The 20,602-nt window shown below is 26.8% G+C and overlaps 1 protein-coding gene across 3 annotated transcripts in view; it reads right to left on the reverse strand.

The window, feature by feature from the left end:
• Window positions 1-20,602, reverse strand: part of LOC100209756 (zinc finger CCCH domain-containing protein 18) — a 48,642-nt gene that overhangs the window by 20,518 nt on the left and 7,522 nt on the right. For all 3 annotated transcript variants that reach the window (XM_065820624.1, XM_065820622.1, XM_065820623.1), the window contains 4 exons: window positions 10,133-10,312; window positions 5,451-5,495; window positions 2,777-2,845; window positions 2,497-2,569 (listed from right to left, as the gene is read on the reverse strand). In XM_065820624.1, coding sequence (XP_065676696.1) covers window positions 2,497-2,569; window positions 2,777-2,845; window positions 5,451-5,495; window positions 10,133-10,312 — 367 coding nt within the window. The remainder of the gene's footprint in view (window positions 1-2,496; window positions 2,570-2,776; window positions 2,846-5,450; window positions 5,496-10,132; window positions 10,313-20,602) is intronic.

Below are 20,602 nucleotides of genomic sequence, written 5' to 3' on the forward strand. Positions count from 1 at the left end.
AAAGCTTCGACAGGGATCTGGAGGTACTTACTTTATAAATGCTAAATCTATAATTGAAAAAGTTCATATTCAACATAAAAAATTGATATTATGACTTGTGACATATGTTGTAGAGATATATCTACTAATGAAAAAGAACTATGATCTTAAAAACTCAGTTAATAAATCTACATTAGTGGCTATAGTTTACATTGCCAGCTCTGTGCAAAAATGCAAAATAAAAATTTATTATTACACAACCAATTATTATATTAAATATGGAAGTTATCTGAATAGCCTGAAACACAGGCAGACTTGAAATTCTTTTTGATATCCTTGCCCAATGGTCAATATTTTGCATTCTACTTTTTCAAGATGCTGTTGGCCCTTTATGCACAACATTTGGTGTTACTCAGTTGAGTAACACCAAGTACTCATAGCAGCTGAGTGTAAATTTCAAAATCACAAAAAATAATGCAGAATATATTCTAATATTTTGCTAAAGAATTACACACTATTACCACTCCCAGTAGTAGAAAAAAATCTAAAATGAAAATACTAAAGCTATCATAATTTAAGTGAAAATTAGTTTTGTAATATATTAAGCTATTTTCTTATTGTTTTTTATTTCCTATTTAGCCTTTATGTCTTTCAAAATACTTAAATTTGTAAATATTTACCCTATTGAGATATAATTATAAAACTTTTTTTTTACATGAATTGATTTTTGATGGTTTCATTGTTGGTGATTTTCATTGTTACATTTTTTAGTTTCTGTAAGCAAAAGAAATACATCTTTCTAATATATAGTTAAATATTGTTCTAGCTCTGCTTGTTATTGTGTAATATTACACTTATATTCCTGATGAAACTTCAAATATGAAAAATATAATTATCTTTTAACAATTTTTTTGTTGTCCTTTTATATTTTAGTCTTTATTAGAGATTTTCATTAGAAAACATAGACTACCAATACACATTACTTTAGATGAAATCAATTTTCAAAAAAAATTTTAAATCAAAAAAATATATATCAATAAAAGTAATAAAAATAATCAGCCCTTCTTCTAGTATAAAGTATTCAGTTTAAAATTTTTTAACATTGTATATAATTTGTTTGAATATTAAAAAAAAAAAAAATTTTTTTTAAAACTTTGATATTATCAAACTTCTTTTTTTTAATTGAATGAAAATCTGTGCGTGCGAGCATTATTTTAACATTACCAGATAATTTAAACATTGCCAGCTGGGTAGCCAAAGGTGAATCTCTTTCTCTAGAACAGTAGTACAACAAGCCTGTTTCGAAACAAAAAACATGTATTCTATCTTCTTAAAGACAACAGACGTTGTTCATATTGATTTTTTGGAAAAAGGTAAGACTATAATATCTAATTATTACATTGAAAATTGCTTAAAGCCAATTATAGAAGATATAAACAAGATCTACCTCAGGTACAAAAAACGAAATTTTTTCATGACAATGCTAGACCTTATGTCACAAAAGCAGTGAAAACTTTCCTAGATCAAGCCAGATTTAATATAGTTCGCCACCCACCTTACTCACCAGACTTAAATCTATCAGATTTTTGGCTATTTGACTACATCAAAACTCATTTTGACAATCATACAGATGTTGAACATCAAAAAAGGTAAATTACGAAGATACTTTTAGGCATACCTACCGAAGACTATAGAAAAACATTTGAGAAACGGTTGGAAAGGATGCAACTATACATAAATAATAATGGCAAATATTTTGAACATTTAATAAAAGAAAATAAAAAATACATTAATTTTTTCATATTTTTTTGGGGGGTTGTCTTGGAGCGAGATAACTTGACCTTAACGATCAGGTCTTTTCAGTCGCATAGCCTCTCAGCGTCGACACGTCTCCTGGGGTCACTCACTACTTTCTTTACGCTCACAAACTTTCTTGACGCTCTAAGTATTCTTCAGATAAATATTTAAAAAAAATGCAAGCCAAAAAAAAAATTGACCGCCCATTCCATGTGCTATATATATATATATGTATATATATATATATATATATATATATATATATATATATATATATATATATATATATATATATATATATATATATATATATATATATATAGCACATGGAACACATGGAATCACACCCTGAATATAATAAAAAAATACTGGATTTAAAAAAAAATTTTGAATAAAAAATATTTTAGGGGTTACTGACCCTCGAACATTAAATAGATCCCTAATATTATTAAAAAAAAGTTTTCCAAAAGTCAAGTTGGGTTTCAAACAAAGTAAAATTATATAAAAATTTCAAAAATATTAACCATTTTATAATTAAATTTTTACTTTAGATTTTAGTGAACAGAAAATTTCACTTTTTAACTGAAAACGAAAAATAAGGAATTAAACAAGATTTTTTGATTATAATTTTTTTTATCAATGTTTTTTTATAAAATGAATATTATTTTATTAAATATCTATATATTAAATTTAAGTATTATTTAGAAAAAAAACTCGTACTTTGATTATTCAATGTTAAAGTTTTGCTGGGAGGCGTTTCTTCAGTATCTTCAATTTGACCTTCCTCAAGCTCCTGCAAAGATTTTTTAAGAAATAATTTTTATAGAAAAAGCTTTATAAATAAAAACAAAAATAAAAAAAAGAATCAAAAGAAATTTTTAGGAATAAAAAAAAATTATAATAAAATAAAATTACTTAATAAATAATAAGATAACAAAAGAACTAAGAGAAAAAAAAAATAAATTATTTTTGATAAACATTTAAAAGAAAATACTCATACTTGGTCAGTTTTTGAAACTTTTTTCCATTTATCATGCAAAGGATCAACACAAACATAAACTTGGCCAGTCTATAAAAAAAGTTAGATGCAATTAATTAATACTTAATTAAGTTCGTTTTTTGGACAGACATCACATTAACATTAAAATTAGCTTCATGGCCATAACTCATGAATCACATTGTTGACAAATAGAGGTATCTTTAAAAATCCTTTTTTTGGTGTTTTAAAAGCAATACAGAAAATAGCTTTTAGTGTTACTTGCTTATTTTAGTTGCAAGTTACATGCCAGTTTTCAGAAGTTTCATTCTAGTAAAAAGAAACCCTACCCAACTAAGTAACCACAGCACAAAATTGAAAAATTGTCAGACAAAATAAGTTAAATCAAATCAATCTTAAAGTACATTTCTTCAATTACACTATTATAAATGCAGTTTAAATTGTCTCAACAAATTGTCACACTAATTCACTAAGAACAGGTATTGGTAATGCATCGAAGGCTACAAAAAAGTAGAGACAATTTTATTTGCTTCTTTACAGAGTTTTGCCTCCAATAGGCTTCCTACAAATAAAAAAATGCTCAAAACTTATCAACTTAAATAACTATTCAGACAGTGACTTTTCAAGCACAGATAGTTAGAATCAAACTGAATGCAACAAACTATATTCACCTCCAGTTAAAGTCCAAAATAAACAGAAAAAAACTCAGAGTGACATCAAAGTTTGCCTTCAGTTAAGTATGGATGATATTCTTCACAATTGGATTCCAATTATGACCAGATTTGGGACTGGATTCAGGCCGGGTATGTGTCTTTTGTCTTCTCTTTACAAGGCTGGTGGAGTTAATATTGATAATATGTCGATATCAAGACTCCACAACATAATGTTGTGGAGTCTGAGGCACAGATAATTAGAGAGGAAAACATAGATAAAATAAGAGGTTTGAAAATTGTGGTACATTTCAATACCAAGATTTTGAAGAATTACGATTGGGAAAAAGGAATATCTAAATATGAGGATAGAATTGCCATTAGCACATCTTCAACAGAGTCTGGCCCACTTGACTTTTTTCTTGGCATCTTAAAAATTGAAAGTTCCAAGGGAAGTGATCAAGCCATTGCAATTTAAACAATGATTGAATACTATGAGATGTCTGATCAGATTATCAAATTGTGTTCTGACACAACATCCAGTGGGATCCATCCACTCGCAAAAATAAAGGTGCAATAAGAATTATTATCTCCTATGCCCTTAAAAGACCGTTTCTTTAGTTAATGTGTAGACATCACTTGAAAGGCACGTGGCTCATGTGATGAAAGAAATTTTTGCCCAACAAGTAGTCCCAGCAAGAAACTCTATGTAATTCTCTAAAAACTATGGTTGCAGATTTATGAAGATGTAAACAATCTTAAGAGAATTGCAATGTTTGACTGGTCTCAAGATGCTTTCCAGCTCATAACTGTTCAAACCTGCCTTGGATACTGAAGAATTCTGCATCACAGCTTATAAGAATACTTTCCAGAGAGGTGATAACAAGTATTTTTGTGAACTTCTGGGATTTTTTATTGAGATATCAAAGCTGAGATATCAAACTTTTTATATAAACAGCAAGGAATTCATCATGATACAAGATGGCTGACTGTATATAATTCCTGGTTATTCAGATGACTCAAATGTACCACCCTGCTAATTCCAGCAGTTTGAAAAAATACATTAAACCATCTGAAAGCTGTGACCAACTACATTGTATTTTTTCATTTACTCTTCTTTCTAAAAAGCCCCAATGCTTTTTTTCCACTACAAACAGTAGATGAGTTTAAAGAATTTGTAGCAATAGAAAGGGTTCTTTACCAGAGTCTTATGCATCATACTTGGTACCTGTCCCTAAAACAAGTAATTTTTGCTCTTGCTGATAAGGATCTGAAAACCAAAGTTAAGACCAACATGTTAAACAAGCTGCTTTCTTATGATATCCCAGAATTAAAAGATCTGATTAAAAAGAGACCTGAAACTAAGGTTGAAATAATTCTCACATCAAAATTAGAAGACTTTGTCAACAAGTCCTACCTTTTTGTTCCTGCTATTGGAGATCTCCAAGAAGGAACTTCTGCTATGGAAAAAAAAAAGACATAGAAGCATGTGAAAATGAGGATGTTTACCAGTCTCTAATTTTCTTTTTAATAGGTGTAAGAACACTTGCAATTGTAAATGACCGTGCAGAATGCTACATTAAGTTAATTCAAGATTTCATTGAGAGAACACACAATGAAGTCAGGCTTCAGGATTCCTCCAGATATTTTGTTCAATAATGGTTGTTGCTGTATAATTAGTACTTTTTATAAACTTATGTATTTGTAATTTAGGTAGTTCAGAGGAGCTGGCAAAAAATTTCAAAGAATGCTACAAAGAAAGATCTTAAAGTTATTTAGTTTAATATTATATGTTTTATTAATATTGGTTTACATTATATTACAATATTATAATAAGATAAATAATAAGAATATAATACTATTTTGGTTTAAAGTAAATGATAAATTAAATCTCTAAACTTATTTTTTTACTTATTACAATAAATGATAAATTTGAGGCTGAAACTTTGACATTACATGGGGGATCCAGCATTTTTTGATGCTTGAGATAAATGAGTAGCCCCCTCAAATTGAGAGTTGATACATACCTCATCATCATCTCGTATCTCACCATCTTCTCTTTCATCCCCATCCTATAAAATTTTAATAATAAAAACTATTAAATCAAAAATTTACGTGTATGTATATATATATATATATATATATATATATATATATATATATATATATATATATATATATATATATATATATATACATGTAAATTTTTATGAAATTGATCATTTATAAAGAGTACGACAAATCGTTTTTTTTTTAATAAACATTGACATTCGTTTCTTTATTTATTGACAAACATCTAATTTAAGAGGTATGTAGAATAACATGGCCGACAACGCATGAGGGGGCATGTGCCCCCTTCCCCCACTTTTCTAAAGACCCTTTTTGGTTGTTTTTTTTTAAGAGAACTTCTAGAGGACTTTTTTTTAGAAATAGATGGTTGTGCATCTCCACTTCGAAACCTGTGCTGTTGGCCATGAATAAGCCAGTTTTATTTTCAGTTCTTTCAATTTTAATTCTTTTTTATTTAAATAATTTTTTATTAAATTATATGGAAGTTTTATAAAGATATATAATAATTAGATATATCAAAGAAGGTTATTTTAAAATTTTTTTATTACAATTTTTCACGTGTTTGCAAAGTGCGCGCAAATTAATGATAACTAATATGCAATGTAAATTGTTATCCATTAATATATAAATAGTGAATTTTTCATAATTCATAAATAGTGAATTTTTTGTAATTCATAAATAGTGAATTTTTCATAATTCATAAATAGTGAATTTTTCATAATTCAAAAATAGTGAATTTTTCTCAATTTAGTTTGTTAAATTTATAAAAAAACTTAAAGAAATTTAATAAAAGGGAACTAAAAATAAAATTAAGGCTGTTTTGACATTTCTTTTTTAAAACATTTAAAAATAATAATATAATAATAAGTATTAATTAAGTTATTATATTAAGTTATTATTAAATATTTAATATGATATTATATTTATAATATTAAGTATTTAATAATAAAATGACGTACTATTAGTGTTGTTAAACGCACAGTAAAAAATGAATACAATAATAAACAATAGTTTTATATATTAAATTAAATTATATTTCTGCAAATCTTAAAAAAATTTTCAAAACTGTAAAAAGGGCAAGCAAACATTACTTTAATTTAATGATAATAAGAAAATTAAAAAAACACTTTTAAAGAAAGCAATGTTTTAGCATGGTTTCTTAAAAAGTAAATCCAAATGCATTCGATTTAACTAAAATTTTCCATGCTTTTGTAAACACATGTAAAAACTATGCTAAAATATAATTTCTTTCTTCAGTTGCGTACTTAATTATTAAACTTAAAAGTAACGCTATTGAAGAAAGCATTAGCATTGTTTCTTTTAAAGTCGTTGAAAATGCATTTTAAATTTTAGTAACTTACTGTTTTTTTATAATAAATATGTTTTTTTTTAATAAATAAAAAACTATCTATAATTACTGAAGTTATGTGTTCATTTTGAAAAATTTAAAGCGAATGCCAACGTTTGCTTAAGTAAAAGTGAGGAGCATTTGTTACAAAAAACGTTTGTTTTTTGTAACAAATGTTTGCACGTTTGTTGAGTTGTCACACCCTATTATATAACACGTAATTTTATAAATAAATTATGAGATTTTGTTACATGTATGTGTGTGTGATTATATATATATATACATATACATATATATATATATATATATATATATATATATATATATATATATATATATATATATATATATATATATATATATATATATATATATATATATATATATATATATATATATATATATATATATATATATATATATATACAGTATTAGACAAAACATTTGCAACCAACATTGAACAATGCTAAAAAGTGTTCCTAATTTTACATGTCTTAAAAACGAAACGAACTATACTACCACAGCAAACAGTTCAGGAGTCTGGAGTCATAGCATGCCATAACATGAGCAATCAGCTGACAGGTGACAGCACACAGGCAGAAATTCGTTGACAAGTGCTATTTTGCAGCGGACAAAACAAGTGCAACTTTTTTGATTTGTTTCATTTTCTGTCCATGTCAACGTCACGGAAGTTTTTTAATAATTAAAGAAAGTATTCAGAAGTTTCCAGAAGCATGCAGAAGCTTACAGAAGTTTCCAGAAGAAGCATCTGGAAGCATCCAGTAGCATCCAGAAATATCCAGAAACATTCAGAAGCATCCAGACGCATCCAGAAGCTTCCAGAAGCATCGAAAAGAAGCATCGAAAAGAAGCATCTAGAATCTTCCAGAACAGGTTCACACAGGTTCATTTTACTATATAAGTGACATGTAATTCAGTCAGTATATGGAAGTCAATCAGTCAGTATTATCAAGACAGTTTATCGAAGTGAGTTTTATCAAAGTGTTTTATCGAAGAACATTAATACAAGAAGTGAAATACAACAAGTGTTTCATTACATCAATACAGTCCACATCCAACCAAGACGTTGTGTTCCACAGAGCATTATTGTATCATCACAAGGTAAATGTAACACGGTAAGCCTTGAGAAGCGTGATTATTTATTTTTATTATTTTTATGACTTCAAGTGCAAAAATGGCTCCCGACAGTCTTGGATTGGAACTAAGAAAGAAAATTATTGGCAATTACGTAAGTGGAATGTCACAAAAAAGTATTTGTGATAAATATCGCATGAAAAAATGGACCGTATCAAGACTATGTTCCAAATATCGTTCTACGGGGAAGTTGGCAGCAGATAACAAAAGTGGAAGACCATGTTCCACCACTTCTAGAGAGGATTCTATAATCGTCAGATCCGTCAAGAGGGATCCATGGATATCAGTCAAGATACAAAAGCAATTAGAGCTGCCTGTATTGGACTGAACAATCAGACAACATGCTGTTGAAGCCGGATTGTTTTCTCGACGCCCTGCAAAGAAACCACTGATTTCACTAAAAAAACCAGAAGAAAAGACTCCTGTTTGCAACATCTCATATTGACTGGAATGTGCAGAAATGGCGGACTGTCCTGTTCAGCGATGAATCAAAGTTCAACATGATTAGGAGCGATGGCATTTGCCATGTACATTGACCGGCCGGAAAACGCCTCGATTTACGTTACTGCCATAAGACCGTGAAGCATGGTGGAGGCATAGTAATAGTCTGGGGGTGTTTTTCTGCTAACGGTCTAGGTCCAATACATCGAAACGATGGAATAATGGACCATTTCATGTATAAAAATATCCTGAAAGATGTTACCTCATGCTGAATGGAATATGCCAATAAAATGGGTTTTTCAGCAAGCAATAAAATGGGTTTTTCAGACAACGATCCAAAACACACTGCAAAAGTAGTCAAGCAGTGGTTTCAAGACAACCACCTATCGGTGATGGATTGGCCGCCTCAATCTCTGGATCTCAACCCTATCGAGAACCTGTGGGAGATCGTCAACCGCAGAATTAATCCTGAAGGTGTTCGTAATAAAGATCAACTGTTTGAATAAATCCAAAAGGCCTGGGCAGCGATTCCACAAAGTTTCATTGATCACCTGATCGAATCTATGCCTAGAAGATGCAAGGCTGTGATCGACAACAAAGGATTTGCCACGAAATATTGATAGCGAAATACAGCTTGGTCAACATTTTATCAAGTTGCACTTGCTTTGTCCAGAAGGAATAAATATATTTAAAAAATATATTTATAATCGTTAAACATATTCAAACATGGTTAAAAATTAAATTATGTCAGCTGTGTATTTTAAAGTACCGCATTATAATTTAATTTAACTTGAAACCACATTAAAAATCATTTTAAGTCTTTGTCTTTATAAAATATCTTAAAATTAAACAATATTGATATAAAAAAAAAACTATTAATGAAATTTAAATGTTTGAAAAAAATATTTATTTATTTATTGTGAATAACTTATACTTATTTAAACTTATACTATTTATTTCTTAAAACATTCATAACACAACATTATCTTCTTAGGTTTGTTTTCTCACGATTTAGTTTTTTTTAATGAGAGGTCAATTGTTTATGGTTGAATTAAAGGTCAAAAATTAAAACTGTTGAGTGAAATCTATCATAAAATCCGAATAGAGTGACTTCTTAACAAGGCCTGTCAACAATTCTATACTTTCATTTTATAGTTTATTTAGGAAAAAAATACTTAGATGTAATGCCTAAAAAAGAACTAAAAAAATAATTCATAAAAAAAAATTACACTTTGAACTAGTTTTATTAGACAACAGATAAAAATAATGTAACACTTAATGATCGTATTGCTGATTTTGGACATTTGCACAATACCTGAAATTAACGAAATATTATTAATTTTTTACTCATTGATAAAAATTAAATGTTATTATGCATATAGTTATTAAAACGCATTGATAAGCATTAGAATAGAAATATTAAGCTGCAGAACTAAAATAAAATATTATCGATATTTTACAGCAAAATAAATATTACCGATAAACAAAAATAACATATAAAGTTTTATATGAAAAAGTTAAACTACAAAGGAATTTGAAAACCAAAGAAGTGAAATTCCAAAATATTTCCACACTGACTGTTGAAAGAATATAAGAGCTTAAACTTTTTTATGGCAGAGTGTATATAAACATTATTACAGATACAGTTATTAAACATTTAGTTATTAAATTTATCTTATGTAATATCTTTCTTACATGATCTGAAACAATTTCACCATCTTCTGAAGGTTTATCAGGCTTTCGAGCAATAGGATCATACTCTGGAAGATCAGGAAGATCCTCTACATCATCATTTACAACTTGATCTTCCTGATTTTCCTCTTCTTCTTCATAATCTAACTCCCCTTCTTCTATATCTTCAAGCATGTTACGAAGCTTAAATAGCAAAGTTCATACTTATACATGTGTGGCTCTATATATAAATATATATATATATAAATAAATATATATATATATATATATATATATATATATATATATATATATATATATATATATATATATATATATATATACATATATATATATATATATATATATATATATATATATATATATATATATATATATGTGTGTATATATATATATAACGTAAAATTAAATAATAACACCTCGTAATTAAAGTAACATGACTCCGAGCTAGTAGCATTTAATTTTACATAATATAATTTGCTCTACTCTGTATTGAGCACTCTATACCAGTATTTATTAACACAATTATTATTATCACAATTATTGTGCTGACACAGGGCTACTGCCATCTGTATTATTTTACTAGCATAGTCTCTGATATATATATATATATATATATATATATATATATATATATATAAATAAAGGCTTCGGCAGGAATGGCAGGCTATAGCCAGCGCCCGCCTCCACACCTGTGCAAATCAGTTTATACGAGCAAAATAAAGCCTGTGCAAAATATAAATTTTTGGTAAAAATAAAGTTAAACATTTTTATGTTTTTATTTATTTATTATTTTAAAAACTTCTCAAATAATGTAATTTTGTAAAACTATTAGTTTTACAAGTTAAAAACGAAACTATTTCATTCAGGTTAGGCAAAAAAAAACTATGAAAAAAATAATTTTTGAATATTCTGATGTAAAAATAATAAATAAAAATCGAATAAGTTATTTCAAACAGATATAACTTTTTGTATTATTCTGTGTTATGTTAAAAGATAAATAATTAGTATATTAAAAACCAGACAAAACATGGATGTGTTGCAAAAGAGTTTAACATCTCATTTATAATCAACAGACTGCAAATCGATTTTTATAGTATAAATTATTTTATAGTAAAAATGTTTACAAAAACAGCGAACAGCTATTTTCAATTCAATGATTCAACCTGCTACAGGTTGAATTATTGGATTAAAAATAGCTGTTGCCATTAGTAAACGACTGGGGCTTTGGCCAGGGCTAGGTTTGATAACACATAGCCATGACAAGGGCCAGGTTTATGATCAGGGCTGCATTAATATTGATAGATCCTATAAAAATGTTATCTTTAATTAAAATTTATAATATGAATTTTATTTAAAAACGATATTTTATAGGATCTATCAATTTTAATGCAGCCCCGGCCGGGTTTATGACTGGGGTTGAACTTATATTGATAGATCCTATAAAAGTATTGTTTTTAATTATAACTCATACCATAAATTTCAATTAAAAATAACATTTTTATAGAACCTATCAATATTAATGCAGCACTGATCATAAACTCATCCCCGGTTGCGGATATGTGTTATCAAACCTGGCCCTGGCCATTTACTAGTTGCCATTGAATGAAAAAGACGACATTGATTACAATAGTTTAAGCAGTGAAAGTGAAACACCTGAATCGAGTGAAAGTAAAGAAACTGTGTTCAATTTTGAAATTATAGATATTTTGGGCTAATTTATTTAAAATGAATATTTATAAATAATTTATAACTAGATATATTCCTTTTGTATGATAAAAATAATACTATTTGTTTTTGTACTTTCATTACATTTAATACATTTAAATATGTTTTACAACAATAAATCTGATATATAAAATAATACTGCATTTAATACCCTTCTATTGGTTCTATTCATAAAAAAATGTAAAAAAGATTTGTTTTTTTTTTAAATTCATTTAACGCAATTTTTTTTTTTTTTTTATACACGCCTTCATTATATAAGAAGAGTATATTTAAGAAGTATACATACCAGAATCTTAAAAATATTTGTACTAAGTCTCTTAGAAATTAAAAACTAGATTACATCAAATTTTAACTTACATATCGCGTCAACATAACATACTTCTTTTCCGAAATTTTCCGAAAAACATACTTCTTTTCCGAAAATTTCCGAAAAGAATATAAAATCAATTACAAGTTCATAAAAGAGTATGATAGTAAATTGAACAAAAGTGACAGTGATAATTAAAATTTTAGTCTAAACAGTTGAAAAACAATTGTAAAAGAATAGAACTCTTTGGTTTAAAGTTTATTTAAAAAAAGATTTCAATATAATTGTCACTATATCTTTATAGCTTAGAGATATCATGGTTAAATTTTTAAAATTTAATTTAATTCACAAAGCACAAGAAAAATGAATCAACTAAAGAAGTGCAATAAAAAATGTTATATTTTATTCTATTATATTAATACTGAAATAGATCTTGTAAAATTGATACGTTCATTGCGAAAGTTTTTAAGCAAATGTCAAGATGCTTGAACAAAGAAACGTGATGGTTGCAAAGGTTGATTTTCTGCCATTTTTTGTGTTGCTTGCAAATTATTGGCTTGACTATATCTGGAATAAACTCAACAAAAATCTGATTATACAACTAATAAAATTGGAGAATTATAGAATAAAGTCTGAATAAAAATCGAGAAACAAAACCAAAACAAAAACAAAATAACAAAAACTCACTAAGTAGAGCGCACACTAATAACTCTGAGCAAAAGATAAAAACTGCAGTGTAACTTCGAAAAAACTATTATCTCAACTTTACAAGTATCTAACTATTCAAAGATTAATTGCCCAAGGTTTTTTTTAATGATTTGTCACTCTCCTACTTGTTAATAAAGCGATTGTAGAAATTTTTATGTACGATGACATTTTCATTTACAAGAGTAATGAATGAACTTTTATAATATAATTAAGATCATTTGTTTTTATAAAACAACTATATGATGTATACCAGTTTTTTTTTTATATATTGTTGTTTTATTAGAAAGATTGATTACATTTTAACATTTGAATATTGTTTTTTATTTATTATTTAATTAATGACTAAATTATTAAATAAAAACTAAATACAAAAAATTATTTAAAAAAAAAACATTTGGTTTTTCTTTTTTGCAAGTTGTATATAAATATATATATATCATGGGCTATTCTAGACCGTTTTTGACAGTGTCAACTGTTATTGGGCACTGATTTGGGTGCCGCCCAAATTCAGAAATTGAAAACCTTTTTTTTTTTTTAAATAAAATAATTATCTTTTGTTTTGTTTTTGCAAAAAAAATGCCTATGTAAGGCAAATTTCCTTATGGAAAGGTGCCAGCATGGGGGTACTGCCACCCAAATTATTTTCCTAGATATATATATATATATATATATATATATATATATATATATATATATATATATATATATATATATATATATATATATATATATATATATATATATATATAGGTCGGCCTAACTGCCGACCTGAAAGTGTTTGAGGTCTGAAAAAAACTGCCGACCTCGTTTCTATGTCTTATGGTTAGATGTTTGTATCAAATAATTTTTGCTGACCTGATGCCGACCTCTAAAAGATTGAGGTCGGCATCAGGTCAGCAAATTATTGCCGACCTCATTTTTCCTAATTCCGAGGATTGTATATATATATATATATATATATATATATATATATATATATATATATATATATATATATATATATATGTATGTATATATATATAGCTCTGGGAATAAGAAAAATAAGGTCGGCAATTACAGATTAAGGCCAACCTTAACCTATGCAAGATCGGCAGAAAAAATGTAAAACGAAAACATAGAAACAGTCGGTGATTTTTTGCGGACCTCAAACACTTCTAGGTTGGCAGTTAGGTTGACATTGCTGAATGCCAACCCTAATTCCGAGAGTTATATACATAAATACAGGCCTTGCTTTAAATAAAAGACTTAGCACATTAACTTGTCGTGATTTTGACATTATAAAGTTACTTTTATTTTTCTTTTTTTAAATTTATTTAAGGACATTAACTATTTTAACTACTACAATAATATAAACAATAAAATAAACTACAGCAAAACAAGTTTATTTTACTAATTAAGAAAAATGGATCTGGAAGTGTTACTTTCTAAATGTACATATTGTGGAATGTCTATTTTGTTTCAATTTTTTTTTTAGTGTTTTTTAACATTAAATAAATAAATTTAATATTACATTTTTTTATTATCATTTAACATAAATCAATTTCTTTCTATTCTCAACATTTGTATAAATGAATTTATATATTACACATTTGTATAAATATATATATATATATATTTTTTTTTCATTATTTCCTAAAATTGCAACTTAGAAAACAATTTTTTACTTGAATATTACTTTACCAGCGCATTTTTTTTGTGACAAACAAAGATTTAAGTCTTATTTATAAAAAAATACTGTTGAGCTTTCTCAAGTCTTAAGGCAAAAAAGTTAATCGTACGTATTATGAATAGTTTTGATGCAGTGTTATAACATGTTTACAAGTTATAACATGTTTACAAGAAATTAAATATTTCGTAAAAAAATAGAAAATGATAAAGAAAAAATTTTTTTTTAAATAACTTTTTTATTCAAAATTCTTTCTAAATTATAAAGAAATTTCTGTTTTTACTTTTTTGATATCGCACAACCTGTTAATTATATAAAGCTAAAATATATAAAACTAAAATATAAATATATATTAAATATAAAATATTAAAACTATTATAGACTAAATTAAAACTATTATAAACAATATTAAAGCTGATTAAAACTATTATAAAATATTATTATTATAAACTATTATTTTCGCAAAATAAAACTTATAAATATAAACAAAGACATTGCAAGAGCTTGCTTCAAGCATAAATTCAAGCAAAAAAATTAATAATTGAGTCTTATCCATAAATTTAGTCATATCTTTAATTATTAAAAACTCTTTATAAGATGTTGCTTAAAGTTTGTAACAATGTTTTTTCTTTACGTTTTTTTAAATCAATCATTATACCAAAAGAAACAAACACAAAAATTAAAATATCAAAAGTGGCGTTAATATAAAATAAAATTTAGTGTTAGGGCGTCAAAAAAAAAAAAAATTTTTAATTGCTGATCCTAAAAGTTTCTTTATGGTCCCACAATAACATCTATTTTTTTTTAGATCATTTAAATAATATTTAGGGGTCCCTCAAGGGTCATAAAGTTCTAGAATATTAGAGTAAATTGCGTTCTATGTCTTCAATTTGAGCAAATTTGGATAAATATTTAGAGATCAGTCTTTGATCCAATGATAATTGTTTATCAAATCTAGAAAGTTATTTGAAAGAAATTTGTAGAATCTAGATATATATAACTTTTGTGTACATAGAAATTTGCTTTCAAGGACAAACTATGTCAAAATTAAGCAAAATCATGAATTTTTAACTTCTACTGTGTATTTTATGATGCTAATAAATTTACATAAATTATATTATATATACAATTGTACATTAAACCATTAGGCTCATAAGTAGTACAATGTCTTAAATTAATGTCAAATTAACAATAACAATAATAATAACAATAATAAAAAAACTTATTTTAGATTTTTTTATTTCAATAATAATATTTATGACATCATTGTTTAATGAGTTCTGTAAATAATAAAAGTGAAGAGCAGGTAAATATTAAACACCATATCATTTCTAGAATATTTTTTGTTGGTCATGTGAGATGTATGCATTCTGCTGTTGGCAGAAAACATTTTCTTTGAAATGTGAAAAGTTTGTTTATTTATATTTCAAAACATAATAACTATAATTATCCACTATGTTTGATAGACAAACTTGTTAAAATCAAACAGAATAAGTTTAAAAATAGACTTTACTGTATATTAATAGATTATTACTAGTTTTGTTGATGAAAAGACAGTGCCAATTTACTATGGTTGTGCGAATCTCAGCTAGTAGCTAGTGACAATCAATATTATTAGCCTATTAGGTCTGTATAATTTTTATTTTTCTGATCTAGTAAACTCAATGCTCACAAAAGAAGTCACACATGTATGACATTGTATGTTGTCTAATAAGATAATTTATAATATAGTTATATAATAATATATAATATATATATATAAATATATATATATATAAATAAATATATATGTATATATATATAAATATATATATATATAATATATATATATATATATATATATATATATATATATATGTATATATATATGAATATATATGTAAATATATATATGTATATATATATACATATATATATATACATATATATATATATATATATATATATGTATATATATATGTACATATATATACATATATATATATACATATATATATACATATACATATACATATATATATATACATATATATATATATATATATATATATATATACATATATATATATATATATATATATATATATATATATATATATATATATATATATATATTATAAATATATATATTTATTTATATATATACATATATATTTATTTATATATATATATATATATTTATATATATATGCATGTGTGTGTGTATATATATATATATATATATATATATATATATATATATATATATATATATATATATATAACAGATAACTGAATAATACAGGTAATTTCCAGAGTGATGTCAAAATCCACTTCGACTGGAAGTAGCAATATAATCTGGATGATTGGACATCCCAGTGACAAGATAACAGGGGCACGCCTACCTTCTGGTTGTAATGTTATGAGAAACTTTGTCTTCTATCATCGGAAGCATTCACTGTCAAAGACAGCTGTTTCGTCAAGAAACTTCAGAACAGATCAAGGAGGAGGACTTTCGAGCAACGAAATCTGTCGTGCACTGGGATGGGAAGCTTCTGTCTAATATCACTGGAGTAAACACAGAACAAGTGAATAGATTGCCAGTTTTGATATCTTCTCTTGTTAATGGAAGCATCAAACTACTGGATATGCCAAAGTTTTCTTGTGGGTCAGGAAAAAGAGCTTCATCAGGTCAGCAGTTTCTAAATGCAGCTTAAGTGTGCCTTGGTCCATTCACTGGACCGGAGATTTTGATATATAAAAAATTTAAAGAAAACTGGTCCAAACTACTTCACTGTCAACTAAAGCTGCGACCAACACTGCTGATCTCTGCAAGTGAAAAATTAAAGGAAGTCATTGCTGATCAACTTAAACTCTGCCATCCTCGAGATGACTACAAAGAATTTCTTCAACTTGCGGCTTCCATGATTGGTTTGAACAATTTTACTATAGCAGCTGTTGAGCATGTTGGATGGCAAAAGCAATCTGCACAATGAAGGTCAAATTGCTTTTTGATGGAAACAAACCTGTAATAAAGCTAACAGCTTGAGAATTGCAAGAAATACAACGATTCAACAGATTTGTAGTCAAAGTATATCTTCAGTCTTGGTTTTCATGTCAAATGGTTGCTGATACACCAGTCAATGACATTCTTCTGATTCAAAGGCTCCATAAATATGACGGCCTTGGTTTGTAGACAGCAGGTCTGAAGATGTTGGTCCAGCATTCTTGGTACTTAAGCCAAGAGCTTGCAACACTCTCTTTGTCAACATCTATCCTGTGAAGAGAAAGTAAAGCTTGTATCAGAAATCAAAGATGATCAAGGATTGCATTTGGTCAAGTCACTTCCTTATTCAATATCGGTATTAACCATTTCTAGAAGTTTCTTCAAAACTACTGAATTGACGACAATTTTTTTGTCTTGCCTGTAGAAGAATGGAATAAAAGCCAAACTTATCAGATCGCATAGGAATAGATAAAAAAGCTTGGCCTGTGTCAATGACTGTGCCTAATGTGGTATTGCCCTCATACAGAATTTCAATGCCACTATAACAAATGATGAACAACAAAAACAATATCTTCTGCAAGTTGTCGAGAAGCAGACACAACTCTTTAAAGTGCAATTGTGACAATCTTCTGGACATATAGACAAGACTATAAAATTATAATTGGGTCAAAATTAAAACACTTTACTACTGAGAAATGATGTCAATATATTTTATATATGTAAATTTATAAGTAAGCTTCATAAAATATACCTAGTACCTAGTTCGACCGTAGAAGTTAAAAATTTATGATTTTGTTTGATTTTGGCATTATTTGTCCTTGAAAACAAACTTTCATGTACACAAAAGTTATATATTTCTAGATTCTACAAATAAATAACTGTTTAAATTTGATAAACAAATTATCATAGAATCAAAGACTGATCTCTAAAGATTTATCCAAAATTTGTCCAAATTAGAGACGAAAAACGCAATTTACTCTAATTTTCTAGAACTTCATGACCCTTCGGGGACGCCTAAATATTATTTAAATGATTTAATAAAAATTAGTTGTTATAATGGGACCATAAAGAAACTTTTAGGAGGGACTGCATCAGCAATAAAAAAAATTTTTATGAGTGCTTTGGAACACCCTATTTTTGCGTGTACTTTTTTTTAGCTCACAATTTTTTGTTTTTTAATTTGTTTAAAAATTTGATAATTATTTTTGTTATTGTTTGTAATAAGAAATGGTTTAAATAAATATTCTTGCTATTGCAAGATGATAAATCTACTTTTTTTTTTCTTTTGCTGAACATTTTTGATGAAATAGTTAAAATAATATAGATAAAATTTTCTTTGTTTTTTCTTAACTTACTATATTTGTAAACTGTGCAAATACCAAACTTAATTCTCATGCAATCTTTTTTATGTCATTTAAACATTCAGGTTTTTATAACCTTAACTACTTCTATTATCTTACTGCTTAAACCATTTGTTTAAATAATAAAAAATGATAAAAAGTGGCTTGATTGAAATGGCTTTACAGCTTATGTTAAATGGCTTAGCGCATACATAAATGGGGTGGCAGTTTACACTTTAAAACAAGGCCTGATAAAAATGTATATATATATATATATCAGTCTTCTCTGTTTGAAATTTAATGCCGGTGCACAAGAAATCGCTGACACAGAATGGTCATTTTAAAGTTAGCCTACGCGATTATTAAAATTCATTTTTTTCTGCTATTTAAATTGAAATAATAATTGCGAAAAGAATTGCTTTGAATAAATACTAGATAAAATAGTTTTAAAAAAAAACTGGTAAAAAAAAAAGCTTTTTTTTATAAAGTTGAACAGATGAACAAAAAAGTTTTGTTGCAATTTAAAACAAAATGCTTTTATTTTTTTGGCAAGCACTTTTTTAAGCACTTGCCAAATTTTTCGCAGGAGTGTAGGCAAGCACAAAAAGATTTAAAGCGCGAAAGCGCTGGCTAAACAAAGTAGACTGATATACATTATATATAACCCTCAGAATTAGGGTAGACATTCGGCAATGCCAACCATAAGGTGTTTGAGATCGGCAATATATTGCCAACTTCGTTTCTATATTTTATGGTAAGACCTTTGTATCATTTTTTTTTTGCTGACCTCTAAAAGATTGAGGTTGGTGAATTATTGCCGACCTCATTTTTCTTAATTCCGAGGGCTGCTATTATTTTTTAATACTTTAAAGTTACTTTTATCACTGATATTTACAAGAAATTTAAATTTTTCAATTTCTTAATTTCCACAATTTATCCTTTTTCCTTTCACTTATATCTTACATATCACAAAATTATTTTTTTAATTGACGTTATTTTTAAGTATGGGTTTCCTGACATTTCATTTTTTGGCCGTGATATTGTGTGTGTATGTGTGTGTATGAGTGTCCAAAAAAACAATATTTTGAAAAAATATGCAGGCACCCCTAATGTGTTCTATATGATAAAAAAAAATGGTTTTAAAAAATATGTTGACTCTCAAATGAAGCAATATTACATGAAAAATTTAAAAATGATAACTATCTTATAAATATGTTAGATTTAACAGCATAAAGTATAAAGTTTATTAACTAAAAAAAAAAAAACATTTTAACTAATTTTTTTTGACAACATTTTCTTTTTCAATAAGTTTTTTATAATATAATAATTATTTTTGAAATTTTCATATGATTTTGCTTCATTTGAGACACAACATAATACATTTTTGAAGAACTTTTCTTTGATAGTATTAGGAACTTGTTATATGTTTCTATTCAAAAAATTTTAAAACCAGTCTTTTTTTATCACATTAAGGGGGGTGTCAGTACAAATTTTTTTTTTTAATTTTAATAAAAAAAGCAGCCATTGTGCAGCGGTAGTACACTTGCCTCAAAAACAAAGAATTCGTGGTTCAAACCCCACCCCTGGGCAAGTTTTCCAACATCGGCTAGGAAAAAGCCGTGAACTTCCAATTAAATGCTCATCTGCAGTGCCCTGTGATAAGACTATGGACTTTTTGGAGCACCTAAATAAATTTTTTTTTTTTTTTTAAATGTTGTTTCATGGGACACCCTAATAT

Source organism: Hydra vulgaris, chromosome 15, assembly GCF_038396675.1.
Source record: "Hydra vulgaris chromosome 15, alternate assembly HydraT2T_AEP".
Classification (NCBI taxonomy): domain Eukaryota; kingdom Metazoa; phylum Cnidaria; class Hydrozoa; order Anthoathecata; family Hydridae; genus Hydra; species Hydra vulgaris.